This window comes from Barbus barbus (genome assembly GCF_936440315.1).
Source record: "Barbus barbus genome assembly, chromosome: 9".
In the NCBI taxonomy this organism is placed as follows: Eukaryota; Metazoa; Chordata; class Actinopteri; order Cypriniformes; family Cyprinidae; genus Barbus; species Barbus barbus.
This window is the reverse complement of record NC_136737.1, coordinates 30603761-30619294: the sequence shown is the minus strand read 5'-3', so window position 1 is coordinate 30619294 and position 15534 is coordinate 30603761. Positions and strand designations below refer to the sequence as shown.

The window sequence follows — 15534 nt, the reverse complement described above, 5'->3', positions numbered from 1 at the left end:
TCTCAAGGTGGATTGGCACTTCCTAATTTTAGATATTATTATTGGGCTGCAAATATTTCAAAAGTACTTTATTGGCTTCAGATCCCCAAAGATGTCTGGTGTATTTCAGAGGCGAATTCTTGTATTTCTTCATCTCTTCCTGCTTTAGTTTTGTCCAAATTGCCCCTTTGTATTTCATTGTATACTCAGTGCCCTGTTGTAGCAAACACCCTCAAGATTTGGTTTCAATTTAGACAATGTTTTGGTTTCAAAGATTTCTCCATAACCAGCCCTATATGCAAGAATCACCTATTCCTTCCAGGTCAATTGGACTCAGTCTTTAGTCAATGGCAACAGTTGGGCCTTGTCAAATTCAGTGATCTTTTTATTAATGATGTTTTTGCCCCATTCTCAACTCTCTCTTCAAAATTCAAACTGCCAAGATCACATTTGTTTAGATATTTGCAAGCTCGGCATCTAATCCAAAACCATTGTCCCACATATCCCTCCACTCCTCCTAGTACAGGATTGGATGCAGTTTTAAATATTCCCTTACATTTGAAGGGGGTAATCTCTAATGTATATAACACTTTAATGTCAATAAAAAATATTAATCTAGACAAAATTCATGCAGAATGGTCAAAGGATTTAGGAAAGGATATATCAGAGGAAACCTGGAACAATGCATTACTCAGAGTGAATGGAACAACATCCTGTACTCGTTTAGGTTTAATTCAGTTCAAAGTCCTCCATAGACTTTACTACAGTAAGGTTCGTCTTTCCAAAATATACACAGATGTAACTGACACATGTGAGCGATGTCGATCCGCTGAAGCAGATTTTGCTCATATGTTTTGGGCTTGCCCCAGACTGTTTGCTTACTGGACAACTATATTTACAATTTTGTCTGAGGCATATAGTAAAGATATTAGGCCTAGTTTTGAAATGGCTGTTTTTGGAGTACCTGAACAAGGCACAGTCATGTCCAAAAATCATCAAGACGCTTGTGCTTTTGCGTGTCTTTTGGCTCGGAGAAGAATATTACTTGATTGGAAATCAAGTAAGCCACCTTTAGTTTCACTCTGGCTTAGTGATGTGATGCTGTTTTTAAAATTGGAGAAAATTAAATATTCTCTTAGAGGATCCACCAAACGTTTTTATTCAGTATGGGCCCCTATGATCTCATATTTTGAAAAAGGTGTAACTCTTCCCCCAAACTAAAACTAAAATTGAAAGGCATGTGTATACTTAAATGAATAACGCAATCAAACTCCATGTGCTAACATTGATGTTATGTATTTCCTTATTGTTTATACTATAAAAACTTTGATTTATTTATTTATTTATTTTTTTATTTTTTTTTTATATATATTTTTTTTTTATATTTTATTTATTTATTTATTTATTTATTTATTTATTTTTTTTTTTTTTATTTTTTTTTTTTCCTCTGGGGGGGGTGTGTGTGGGGGGGTGTTCGGAGGGGTGGCTTGTGGGAAGAGCGAGTAGTAGAAAGGGGGAAAAGAAAAGAAAAAAATTGAGAGAATGTTTGTCAACTCTTTGTATATAATGTCACCCTGTTCTTCTTTCAATAAAAATATACATAAAAAAAAAAAAAAAGAAGGTGGGCAAGGTCTTGTGGATATTAGATCTAGACTTATGGCTTTTCGTCTGCAAGCTGCTCAGAGACTGCTGTATAACAGTGATATTGCATGGCTTAACACTGCGGTTGCACTCTTGAGGAAAGCAGGCAACATGGGACTTGATAAACATCTTTTCTTAATGGAATTGAATGAAACCGTTTTAACAGATTTGACACCTTTTTATAGATCTATGATGGAAGCCTGGAAAGTCGTTTCTGTATCGAGACCTGCTGGAATATGTGCAGGTTTTTGGCTGATGGAAGAGCCATTGTTCCAGAATCTTTTTCTACCTTCTAGACATTTATGCTCTGCCAATCTGTCATTGCGGCTAATAGCTGCTGGATGCGTAAAACTTGGTCACATTTTAAGCATCAGTTTGGAGACTCTGGGTGAGAGAACTGGGATAAAATCTATTCGGTTCCTGAAACAGGTTATTGATGAATTGCTTGGAGAGCTGGATTTTGATCAACGACTTTTCATCAACAATTCTAATTATATAAAAGAATGGATGATTGGGTGCGATTATGATTTTCCATCCTTGATGATAAATGCTGACTCAAGGGATTGGCATGAAGAGGAAAATCTTATATTGTCCTTTAAAACACCTCAGCTGGATAATTTTGAGTCTGCTAGTAAAAAGGCTCTGTATGTGACTTGTGTGAAAGTGACCAATGCACAATTTCTATCTGGAGTAATGTCATCAAAATGGATAGATTTTTTTGGAATGGACATCTCCCCCAAAGGAAGCTGGCGGTCACTTTACAAACGTCCAATCGACAAACGGACTGGTGACTTACAGTGGAGGATTGTACATGGTGCGATAGCCACGAATAGACATGTGGTGCACCTCAATCCAAATGTAGGGGTGGGTTGTCTTTTTTGTACTGAAAATGAAACAATTTTTCATCTCTTTGTACAATGTGTACGTTTGAGTAATTTGTTTTCGTTTTTATCACATTGGGTATCACTTTTAGGTGAAGTTTTTTCTTATCAATTGTTTATTTTGGGGCCAAAATATTTAGTTGGTCAAAAAAATGTTTTGGTTTTATTAAATTTTCTGTTTGGAACTGCTAAACTTGCCATCTGGAAAACAAGGAAAAATAAGATGCTTGGTAAAGATACACTAGATCCCTTGTTGATGTTCTTTGGTTTAGTAGCATCAAGACTCAGGATAGAACATGGATATTATAAACTTGTTGGGTGTTTACCAATTTTTGTGAATACTTGGGCCATACATGGAGTGTTATGCGAAGTCAATGAAAATGATGATTTGGTGTTAGCTTTTTAAAGTTATTTTGTTATTATTTTGGTTTTGTTATTGTTTATTGTATTTTTTGAAGTAGTTGTTGTTGGTATTATTATTATTATTATTCATAGGGTTTTTGTAATAGAGACTGAAGATTTGTGAAATGTACATTGCAGTAGTAACACAGTATGGTATTACCTATATGTTGTAAATAAAGGTGATTTCAATCTCTCTCTCTCTCTCTCTCTCTCTCTCTCTCTGCCTTCCTTGCGTTGGCATCTATGTTTAATGTGTGTATGTTTGGGTTTAGTTCAATGTTACATGTCCCCTTGTAGTGTAGTTTAATAAACATCCATATGTATTCACACTTGGTTGTCTGTGTCTACAGCTCACAGAAATGAGGTCACTTTAACGTTCCGGTTTTGTTACATGCTAATGAGCGATGTACTAAGGAAATTATTTTTCGTGACCAGAGAAATTATTTTCCTTAGATTCAATAGACGATTGAAACTGTCCGTACTGTGGACAAACAAATCATTTTATTGTACTATTAATGCTACAGTTAATTCCTGAAGATGAATATATAATGGATAACAACCCGTTATGATAAATTATGTTCATCTCACTTTGAGCTAATTTCCTACACAACTGTCACTTTCACACACACACACACGTTTCGCTATCCTTGTGGGGACTTCCATAGGCGTAATGTTTTTCTACTGTACAGACCGTATATGCTATTGTCCTACACCAACCCTACACCTAAACTTAGCCCTCACAGGAGACTTTTTGCATTTTTTGATTTTCAAAAAACTTCATTCTGTGTGATTTATATAATCTTGTTTACCTGTGGGGACCTCAATTTAGGTCATCCACCGTGACACAGGTCCCCATGAGTCTGTGTGTATTCAGGTTTAAGTCCCCACCGGAATATAAAAACAAAAACACTGGTAATGGGCTTGAATATTAAGTGGTTCTCACCTGAGAGACAAAGGGCCCTCCCCTAAAGCTGCTAATGGCCCATCAGTGTGACTGTGACTGAGGCAGGTAAGACAGAGAGTGTGAGGAGACTGAAAAAATGGGGTTTTTAAATGATTTGTATTTTATTTACAACACAGTATAATCAAAACATACATAATGAAGGTCAAAGACACATTATTGTGCACACTGATCTAACCACAGAGATGTGAACAGACTTTGACTCGTTCCTGCAACAGATTCTGTTCAACAAGTGAAACAGATAAATCATACCTGATATTTACGTGTTATTTAAGTGTTTCTGCTACTTTCCATGGATTCAAGAAGAAACTGTTGAACTTCTGATGTTGGTGAAGCGCTCTCAGAGGAAAACAGTTGGAAGAGACTGAAAGTCAGCAGGATTCATCATCTGTGGTGCAGGTGTCTGATTCAATAAAATACAAACAACCAAAAAAAGAGAAAAAACATTTGTGAGCATGTTTATATGAGGAGCATCTCTATATATATATATATTTATATAGGTTTTGTAGTCATAGACTCATTCATGCTTTGTATTATCGTAAAAAAAAAGAGATTTTATTTTTGAGAAACTAATTATTGTTTAGCATGCAATTATACTCTATTTTTGAACAGAGTAGGCTATTAATCATAAACATGTTCTAAACAAACTTAGACTCGTAGCATTCATCATGTTACAGTGTACTCTCATATTACTTTTATTGTTTTATAAAGAGCATGAAAACATACTGGCGCCGTAAGAAATTTAAATACAATGAATTGCTCATCATATTCAAAATGTTTTACTGGATTTCAAACATTTTAGTCAGGAATTATAGTTTGGGGAAAACCCAACTATGATTTTGTAGTTATATAGCCATCCTGAACATCATGTATGATTTTATACTATAGAGGATATGATTCTGCAGTCATAGACTCACTCATGCTTTATACTATAAAAGGATGAACTTTGCACCATAAAAAATATATTTTATATCTGAGAACTAATTGTTATCGTTTAGCACGCTATTAAAATATATTTTTGAACAGATATTATTAATAATAAACATGGTCTAAACTTTCTTAGATGCGTAGCATTTATCGTGTTGTAATTTGGGAACAACCCATCTAGTAATGTGTTCAAGTTTATGTCACAATAACACGTTAACTAATGCAAAACATAAACATTACTTACTTATTCATCAAACTCTTGAGGAAATCCAGTCTTTACTCAGCGCGTCTTCAGTAGCAGCGATGAACTCTTCACTGACGCTTTGTTTATGCTCCGCGTGCGTGGGTCACGTGGTTATTTGCATGTGAACGCGAGGGGGCGGGATCTCATTAAAAATAATGAGTTAGATGGGACAGACTGAACATGGTGTTGGTTTCATACGGATTACTTCATCACAGAATATTTGTTTTCGATATGACTTACTACATTTGAAAGTGGACACTTCAGGCTTTCTATAGAGATAACTCTCATGTTTCTGTGTTGAGTATTTGCTGAGTTACACTTCATTTTAGTGACGCATTTCTGAAAAAAGATCGTGGAGACGGAGAAGACAGAGAGCGCACCCTGTTTGTTTTCTTTATTCTTCAAAAGCACAACGTTTAGTTGTTATTATGAGTGTATACAAATAAAAGTAGAGCCCTTACAGATTCGAATGGTGTATTGCTCTTATCTGAACGATCAAAAATGGCAGAGCAATTCAAGCTCATTTCTGCCTTATCAGGAAAATCTGCCCCAAAACGCGTATTCGCGTTTGTCGGGCTCAGAGGGTTAACCTGTTAACCTTCACCCCCATTTGGGGCCTCGCAGGTGAAAATAACCTACCTAAATTAAAATGGTAACAGTTTGTGACAAAGTGTGCTTACACAAACAAATTAGGTATCTTTGGAAAGAAGAGACTCTGGGCTTTACTATCTATCATCCAGAGTTGATAATGCTCAAAAAGATAAAAAGTTATAGGCACTGACGTGCCTTGAAAAATAGTTTTCCACACTGAATGTTTTTTTTATTTCATATACAAATACATGAAATAAGTCCTGGAGCAATCCAGAAAAGTAATGGATCGAAAGCCATGTGTCTCATGATTAGATTAGATTAGATTCAACTTTATTGTCATTGCACATGTAAGGTACAGGGCAACGAAATGCAGTTAGCATCTAACCAGAAGTGCAATAAGCAGAGGTACAGGATATACAGTGTCTACAATAGTTACATATGTACAGAATATACAGATAAGGCAGTAGTACTATGGACATAATTTACAATTTTTAAATACTATCAGTATGATATACAGATGGGTGATATGAACATACTATACAGATGGATTGTACAGTAAATGTATGTACACTATGAGCAAAAACTATGAATATAATTACAAATGGATATGAATAAGCTATACATTATGAGCAAAAACTATGAATATAATTACAAATGGATATGAATAAGCTATACATTAAGATATATAAATACTAGTGCAATGAACATTGAAAGTGCATAGAAATAAAAATTTCCAGTGCATAGTACTCAGTGTGTGGATGTTTTTTTGTTTTTGTTTTTTAACCGATTTTAATGATGGGGAGGGGTGAAGAGTTTGTGGTGGTGTGTGAGGGGGGTATCATTGGGCAGAGTTTAGTAGGGAAACAGCTGTAGGGAAAAAGCTGTTCCTGAGTCTGCTTGTCCTTGATCGGAGGCTCCTGAAGCGCCTCCCAGAAGGCAGTAATTTAAACAGTCTATGGTCAGGGTGAGAGGAGTCCTTAAGAATGCCGCGAGCTCGACGTAAACAGCGTTTTCTCTGGACGTCCTCAATGGCAGGAAGTGGTGTCCCTGTGATGCGTTGGGCGGTTTTCACCACCCTCTGCAGTGCCTTGCGGTCAGCAACTGTGCAGTTCCCATACCAGACTGTGATGCAGTTGGTCAGGATGCTTTCAATTGCACACCGGTAGAAGTTCCGCTGGATGATTGGAGACAGGTGGTTCTTCTTCAGTGTCCTAAGGAAGAAGAGGCGTTGGTGAGCCTTCTTGACTAGGCTGGATGTGTTGGTGGTCCAGGTCAGGTCCTCCGAGATGTGGGTTCCCAGGAACTTGAAGCTGGAGACACGTTCAACAACCATCCCGTTAATGTGGATGGGGTCATGCGTTCCACTTTTCTTCTTCCTGAAGTCCACAATAAGTTCCTTTGTCTTGCTGGTGTTGAGGAGCAGGTTATTGTCAGCGCACCATGCAGCCAGGTGCTGTACCTCCTCCCTGTAGGCAGTCTCATCGTTGTCTCTGATGAGGCCAATCACTGTGGTGTCGTCAGCAAACTTGATGATGGAGTTGGATCCATGCACAGGCCTGCAGTCATGGGTGTAGAGGGAGTAGAGGAATGGGCTCAGCACACAGCCCTGTGGTACGCCGGTGTTGAGTGTGATGGTGGTGGAGCAGGTGTGGCCTGACCTAACATGCTGAGGTCTGTTGGTCAGAAAGTCCATAATCCAGCTACAGAGGGAGGTGTTAACACCCAAGTCTCCAAGTTTAGTGATCAGCTTGGAGGGAATGACGGTGTTGAATGCTGAGCTGAAATCAACAAACAACATCCGTGCATAAGTGTTGTTATTATCCAGGTGTGTGAGTACCGAGTGCAGTACTGTGCATACTGCATCCTCAGTGCTCCTATTGCTACGGTAGGCAAATTGGTGTGGGTCCAGTGTGGGTGGGAGGCAGTTCTTGAGGTGTGCCAGGACCAGTCGCTCAAAGCACTTCATTACAATGGGTGTGAGTGCTACGGTAGTCATTCAGGCACGTCGGGGAGGAGTGTTTCGGCACTGGCACAATGGATGTGGCCTTAAAGCATGTTGGCACAGTTGCTTGGGTGAGGGACAGGTTGAAAATGTCTGTGAAGACCTCTGCGAGCTGCTCTGCACATATCCTGAGCACACGTCCAGGAATGCCGTCAGGGCCAGCGGCCTTGCATGCATTGATCCGGCTCAATGCTGTGCAGACATCTGTGGAGGTGAGTTTGAGGGTCTGATGGTCTCCTGAGAGTGTGATCTTGGTGGCTGTCTCCTTGTTGTTATTCTCAAAGCGAGCATAAAAGTCATTTAGCTCATCAAGGAAGGAGACGTCTGTGACCGTTGGAGTGGAGTTGCATGGCTTGTAGTCACTGATGACCTGGATGCCCTGCCACATGTGCCGGGGGTCAGAGTTGGAAAAATGCTCCTCTACCTTTAGCTTGTAGCAGTGCTTGGCCTTCTTGATGCCCCTCTTCAGGTTAGCCCTGGATATGCTGTAGGCCTGAGCGTCATCTGATCTGAAAGCAGTGTTGCGGGCTTTCAGCAGGAGCCGCACTTCCTTGTTCATCCATGGCTTCTGATTAGGGTACGTTGTGATCTGTTTCTCTGTTGTAACACTGTCAATGGAGGTATTGATGTAATCCAGTACAGAGGTGGTATAGATGTCAATGTCCGTGTGAGAGCCACTGGCAGCCTGGGAAGCAAACATACTCCAGTCCGTGTGTTGAAATTTGTCCTGAAGTACAGACTCTGCTCCCATTGGCCACACTTTGATGGTCTTCACTGATGGCTTCACACGGTTGATGAGGGGTGAATACTTGGGGGTGAGAAACAAAGAAAGGTGATCAGACTGTCCCAGGTGGGGGAGGGGAGTCGCGATGTAAGCTCCTGCGATGTTTGTGTAAACATGATCCAAAGTTTTTTCTCCTCTAGTGTGGCAGGAGACATGCTGATGGAATTTGGGGAGCACTGTCTTTAAGTTGGAGTGATTAAAATCACCCGCAACAATAAATGCAGCTTCCGGGTGTGCAGTCTGTTGTTTACTAATGGCCGCATGCAGTTCGTTCATAGCAAGCTTGGCATTAGCATCCGGGGGAATATAGGCTGCAGTTATGATGGTGGAAGTGAACTCCCGCGGCAGATAGAAAGGTCTACACTTAACCATGAGAAACTCTAGGTTAGGTGAGCAGTGTTTTCCAACAATGTCAGAGTTCGTACACCAAGCTTTGTTCACATAAATGCACAATCCTCCACCTCTGGTCTTGCCGGAGTCATCTGCCGTTCTATCTGCTCGGAGCGTGTAGCGTCCGGTTAGATCAATAGCATTATTGGGTATGTCACTATGTAGCCATGTTTCAGTGAAAACCATGACATTGCAGTCCAAAAGTTTCTTACTATGGGTGATGCGAAGTCGTATTTCATCCATTTTGTTCACCAATGACCGCACATTAGCGAGGAAAATGCTGGGTAAAGAGAGCCGGTGCGGTGTTAGCTTTAGCTTAGCTCTTAGTCCTCCGCGCTTCCCCCGCCTTTGTTTACGATCTCGGCGCCGCCTGAGAACACTTCCGCCCGGCCGAGCAGAGTGCGTAGCCTCGGGTGTTCTGGAGATCTCCGGGATGAGTCGATGATTGGTTATAAAACTGTTGGAAAAGTGCAGACCGATATCCAAAAGCTCCTGTCGGGTGTATGATGTTAAGGCAAAGCTGTTCAGTGAGAACAGACCCGAGATGAGCAGGAAAAATACTGCAAAATTGCAAAAACTGGAGAGACGCTGAGCCTCGCGATGTGTTCGCGCCGCCATCTTGGTCATATATCAAATTTATATGAGTTCATATTTCAAATTTGAAGAAGATACCATGAAAAATGAGATTCCTGCAATATTTTTTCTGAAACTATTTATAGTCCCCCCACCCCCCTGTTTGAGGAAAAATAACCACCAAATGGATTGCAGAATTATACAAGCTATTTTAGTCATTATACATGTTCCTGCATAGTTTTTCAATTATAAAATAATAGACAGATTTATTTGAGCACTAAAAAATACAAAAATAATTATTTGAGTAATAAAAAAGGAAAAAAAAATAGAAAAAAAATGCTTTGTATATAGTATGTATACTGAAGTATTCTGATTGCCAGACATGAAGTGATATTGCCAGACATGGTCATAGAGTCAGTAAACACACGCTGATGTGCTTCCATTCAGATGATAATCAAACAGATGGGCCATATAATCAATAATAGCTGATCAATGAATCACAATGATAGCTGTCATAGAGTCGGTAATAAACACGCTGATGTCCGTCCATACATATTATAATCATGCAGACACGGCCACATTCCCCACACAATACACACACACACATATAAAAAATGTAGAAGAAACAAAAAACAGTTTTTTATGGATAAAGCAGATCGCTAAGTTATGCCCCGCTCAGATGACAGTTGCGTCACAGAAGCGTCACTGCCGGCAGGAGGGAGCGCCAAATTCAAATAATCTATATTCCGCTTTTCTGAGACTTTTTTTTCCGTGGACGGTCTCATTATGTTTGTAAAACCGTATGCTGCAACACCGTGTTGTTTTTTTTTACCACCAAGACGCTGTTTTTGAGCGTAATTTATTCCATAACGGACGCGAACAATAACTCTCTGAAGAAATGAAACGTAAACAAAGGAATATTCATCCTTATTACAACGTTATTGTTTCGCTGGACTAAAAGTGCTCGCTGGGATGTTGTTCTGTGGTCCCTTACCTCTCTAACTAAACTGGGATTTCAGCAGTGGACGCGTTTGTGGCTCGTTATTACAATGATAAAGGTACGTACGGCTTTTTTACTCTGCGTGTTTGGATGTGTACTGCTTACGCAAATGTAGCAAATTTGTGCCACTCATTCCTTATAAGCTTTCCATCGAAAAACAGCGATCTGTCGTCGATGCTTGAGGCTTAGACCCTCAGAATGATATATAGTTTGTCAAGATTAACTTTGTCCCGTTTCATTTATTCTATTAGAAAACAATGACACATGCAAACAAAGAGCGTTCAGTGCGACGTCGCTCTGGTGAACGGTAACAGGTTAAGATAATTCAAGTGACGACAGAGTTTTAATTTTTGGGTGAACTATCCCTTTAACATGAAATGTTTTTGTTTGGCAGTATTTTCACACAGTTTTTGTGTTTAATAATATAACAACACTTACTGTAGTTTCTGTAGTTTACAGTGTGGATCCTCCAGTAGAGCAGAGAGCAGCTTCACTTCTGAGTCTCCTGGTTTATTATGGCTCAGATCCAGTTCTGTCAGGTGTGAGGGGTTTGATCTCAGAGCTGAAATCAGAGCAGCACAGCCTTCCTCTTCAATACTGCAGTCATACAGCCTGCAGAGAGAAAGAGAAAAACTAAAGATGAGTTAAGTTCATTCACTGTTTGTCACAGACCCATGAATGAGGTGTCAAATCGACCGGCTCATTGAGGAGAGGAGTGCTGTATCTTTTGTAAGTGATCGGTCCTACGATGTTCACACAGTGGACGAAAAAGCAGGCAAAAAAAAAAAATCCCATAGACTTACAATGGAGGAATGTTCATGAATTTGAATCTCAACTGTCACTTTCTCACACACTCACACACACACACAGGGCCTTAGGAACCCCCTCTCTCTCTCTGTCCCTCTCTCTCTAATTCGATTCAACTCAGTTCAAATAAGCTTTAGTGGCATGACTGTGTAACATTTCAGTGTTGCAAAAGCAATACATATATTATACAAATATTCTATTAAATAAAATAAATAAATAAATAAAAAAGGGGAAAAAGAAATACACGTACACTGTAAAAAAAATTGCTATATAAAAGGCCATATTCTGACAGTAACATCCTGTTTTTTCATTACAACAGCAAAATCCCATAAAAAAAAATGAATTCAGGGTAATATTTGTTGTTTTTGAGAAAGTATCCTTCTGCAGTCCTGTGAAGTAGACATGGTGAGATGAAGCTTCATGAAGCTTTAAGATTTTCAGCCAAGTAGTTACAAAAGGGTTAATTTCTGGAGGCTTCATTTGCTCATAAAATACCACCTGGTGGCCAAAGAATGTAAAGCAAGCAGATATACAGAGGTGGATAGTCCAGGGGTCAGAAAGTAAAAGTCCTGCCATATGTTTATTCCACCCATGAACTCAGCAGCTGATTTCACCAGAGGAGGAACCAAGTCATGCCTTTCAAGTCACAAACAAGTCTCAAGACAAATCCCAAGTCCTCAAAGAGTTAAAGTTAATGAGATAATTAATTCAAATTCAAATTTTATTTGTCACATACATATACATACATAGTACGACATGTAGTGAAATGTATTGTACGACTGTCCAACAAAATTAAGAAAAAACCTCAAGTTTACAAAAATACAAATAGCAAATAGAAAAAGTACAGTAAACATATATATAGAAATAAACTAGCAATAAAATAAAATAACAAATAGATATGAGAATAAAAATAGATATGAAGAATAAAATAGAATATGATTCTATATAGATTCTGTAAAAGTAAAGTGTATGTCAGTGATAAAGTGTCTGTGTGCTGTGCAGTGCAGTAAAGTGTGTAAGTGAGTAAAAGGAATACTAAAGACAAATGGTATGTAAGTCCCACTCATTTATCCTTACGTGACCTTCTACAAATTAGTGCAGATGTAATGAAAATGTGCAAAGTGGAAGTGTGGGGTGATGTGCTTAGAGTGGAGAGAGGTTAAGACTCCGAATGGCCTGCGGGAAGAAGCTCCTCCTCATTCTCTCTGTATTCGCCTTCATGCAGCGGAAGCGCCTCCCTGAACGCAGCAGAGAAAAGAGTCCATTGTTGGGATGGCTGAGGTCCTTCACTATCTTCCTGGCCCTGGTCAGGCACCGCTTGCTGTAGATCTCCTGCAGGTCAGGGAGCTAGGTGTGAATGGTACGTTCCGCTGAACGCACCACCCTCTGGAGGGCTCGTCTGTCCTGCATAGTGCAGTTCCCGAACCAGGAAGTGATGCTGCCCGTCAGGACGCTCTCGATGGTGCAGGTGTAAAAAGTCTTAAGCACCCGAGAGGGAAGTCTAAAGTCCTTTAAGCGTCTCAGATGGTACAGACGCTGCCTGGCCTTCTTCACCAGGGTGCTGGTATGACAGGACCAAGTCAAGTCCTGTGTGATGTGAACACCCAGGTATCTGAAGCTGTCCACTCTCTCCACTGGAGTCCCGCTGATCGTGATCGGCTGGTATGACCGCTCCTGCTTCGTACTGAAGTCCACTATCAGCTCCTTAGTTTTGCTGATGTTCAGGTGTAGACTATTCACCTGGCACCAACTCTCCAGGTTCTTAATCTCCTGTATGTAGGCCGTCTCGTCGTTGTCTGAGATCAGGCCCAACAAAATTAAGTGACTAATTAAATGATGATTGTGCATTAGTGCATATTTATATTATTAAATTACTACATAATTAAAGAATACGAATCCGATTCAGAGATAATAAATGCATAACATCAATTGCTCAAAGATGAATCTAAGAGAGAGAGGTGCAAACCTGCCAGAGGAAACAGTAGCATTTATGAGTGCGGTTTACTGAAGTGGATTTTGAATGCAGCTTCCAAAAGACAAATAGCTGATTAATATATTTTTGTCTCTGATAAACGATCACACCGGTGTGATTAGATGTTCGGTGCTAAATTCAAATCTGTGTTTGCTCAACTTCACTGTCTGGCACGGAGCCAGAGACTGCTGTGTTTTTAGCTCCAGCACTGCGCATTATAACCAATCACACATGATTCTGTTGAGCTCATGAGTACAATGACCAATAAGAGGCATTCAGATGAGTGTTTTATTCAGTGTGAGAGCTCCCTGAATGAATTCTGCTCTCTGACGATTTCTCTCATCATCATTACCTCTTATCGTGACATCGGCAAAACTATATTTTGGGCCTCCCTTCCTTATTAATAGGCCTATATAATAGTACAACCCCAGCAAACAGAAATGTTTTGTAATCAGTGGAAACCCTTACAGTGTTTTCTGTTCAGTTCAATTTCTGTTCAGTCAATAAAAATCAAACGTCTTAATTTGTTTGAGAATGGAGAAAGACCATTAATAAGCTCCAGCGTGGTGGCCATATTACCACTTCAGGAGTGCATTATTTCTGTAATAATTTGAACGGACTGGAGTCACAACCACACATCAAGACATTGTTTTGATGATTTATTTCAAGACATTTCTCATGTTTCCATCCTGAAATCTCGTGTGTTTAATGATGTGGGATTTGACATTATCATATATATCGCCAAAACCAAACAAAACCCGCCTAACTTGCAGAGTGCATGAACACATTAATGTTACGTGATGAAGATTAGACTAGTGCATGATTAACATTTACAGTGCGTTTTTACTGCATTATTCAGTCTTTAAAATGCATTTAGAATGATCACATATGATATGTATGATATGTGGTTTTAATTTCACATTTAAATTATCTTTTCATTTTACAAAACTTGTAAATATCAGTATTCAACGTTTTATGTTTAAAACACTTTTAGACAAAAATGGTTTTACAAAGATAAAAATACCCATAAAAGGTAAAAATCTATTTAAACTTCTGTAAACTCTTTAAACTATCACTGCTGTGAACTGACCTCACAGAATATGAAGAATATCAAAAACATTTGAGTCAGCTGTCCACAGTAGTCCTTAATATACCAGCACAATAACACACCCAGCAAAATATTCTCTCGTTATCGATAAAATCCCAGAAAATATTTAGATATAATTTTGTCAATATGGCACACCCCTATGTCTCAGTTACTTAAAGTTACTATTTATTGAACTAAATTATTTTTATCTCACTTTATGATGAATATATGAAATGTATGAGACACAAGGAATACGTTTCTGCTATAACTATTTATTTATATATCTTTTCTTATTTTCCACAGAAGAAAGTCACACTGTATTCAAATGACTTTAAGATAATTAAAGTGACGACATAATTTTAATTTGTGGGTGAACTATTGCTTTAACATGAAATGTTTTTGTTTGGCAGTATTTTCACACAGTTTTTGTGTTTAATAATATAATAACACTTACTGTAGTTTCTGTAGTTTACAGCGTGGATCCTCCAGTAGAGCAGAGAGCAGCTTCACTCCTGAGTCTCCTGGATTATTAAAGCTCAGATCCAGTTCTGTCAGGTGTGAGGGGTTTGATCTCAGAGCCGAACTCAGAGCAGCACAGCCTTCCTCTCCAATACTGCAGTTATACAGCCTGCAGAGAGAAAGAGAAAAACTAAAGATGAGTTAAGTTCATTCACTGTTTGTCACAGACCCATGAATGAGGTGTCAAATCGACCGGATCATTGAGGAAAGGAGTGCTGCATCTTTTGTAAGTGATCGGACCTACGATGTTCACACAGCGGACGAAAAAGCAGACAAAAAATCCCATAGACTTACAATGACGGAATGTTCATGAATTTGAATCTCAACGGTCACTTTCTCACACACACACACACACACACACACCAACAGAAACATACATTAGCCGAACTCTGTTTGTTTTACGTGTTATTTATAACAAACCATATTACAGATGCGTTGTCAGATTTAAGTTGAACCGCGGTCCTAGTACGTGCCGTCCACGAACCGTTCCACCCCTACCTCATATCATCATCATATTATTATTATTATTATTATTAGAATAGCCTATATCTCAATGAGTCTACTTAAAGAAAGAGAAAGAAAAGAAACTAAATAAATAATTTCTAAATGTTCTACCTCATATCATATACACATAGAAATGTAAAAGTATTCATGGCAACCCGTCAAAATAAAAGTTTGGTTTCACTTGAAGACATTGCGGCAGAAATATATTACTATTGTTCAGTAATAGGCTACTACTACTAAAATTATTAAAACCTTATTTTTAAGGAATAA

The 15534-nt window shown here is 39.0% G+C and overlaps 2 protein-coding genes across 5 annotated transcripts in view; both read right to left on the bottom strand.

Annotated features, from left to right (window-relative positions):
• The window catches only part of LOC306874651 (NLR family CARD domain-containing protein 3-like), a 311376-nt gene that overhangs the window by 155247 nt on the left and 140595 nt on the right, over positions 1–15534 (bottom strand). The gene's annotated exons all lie outside the window — the stretch shown is intronic.
• LOC306874658 (NLR family CARD domain-containing protein 3-like) overlaps positions 1–15534 on the bottom strand; it is a gene marked incomplete at its 3' end in the record, with an annotated part of 195623 nt that overhangs the window by 117851 nt on the left and 62238 nt on the right. For 3 of the 4 annotated variants that reach the window (XM_079424853.1, XM_079424852.1, XM_079424851.1), the window contains 2 exons: positions 14696–14869; positions 10814–10987 (listed from right to left, as the gene is read on the bottom strand). The exons of the other annotated variant lie outside the window; for it this stretch is intronic. In XM_079424853.1, the coding sequence (XP_079280979.1) occupies positions 10814–10987; positions 14696–14869 (348 nt within the window). The remainder of the gene's footprint in view (positions 1–10813; positions 10988–14695; positions 14870–15534) is intronic. 4 annotated transcript variants of the gene reach the window in all.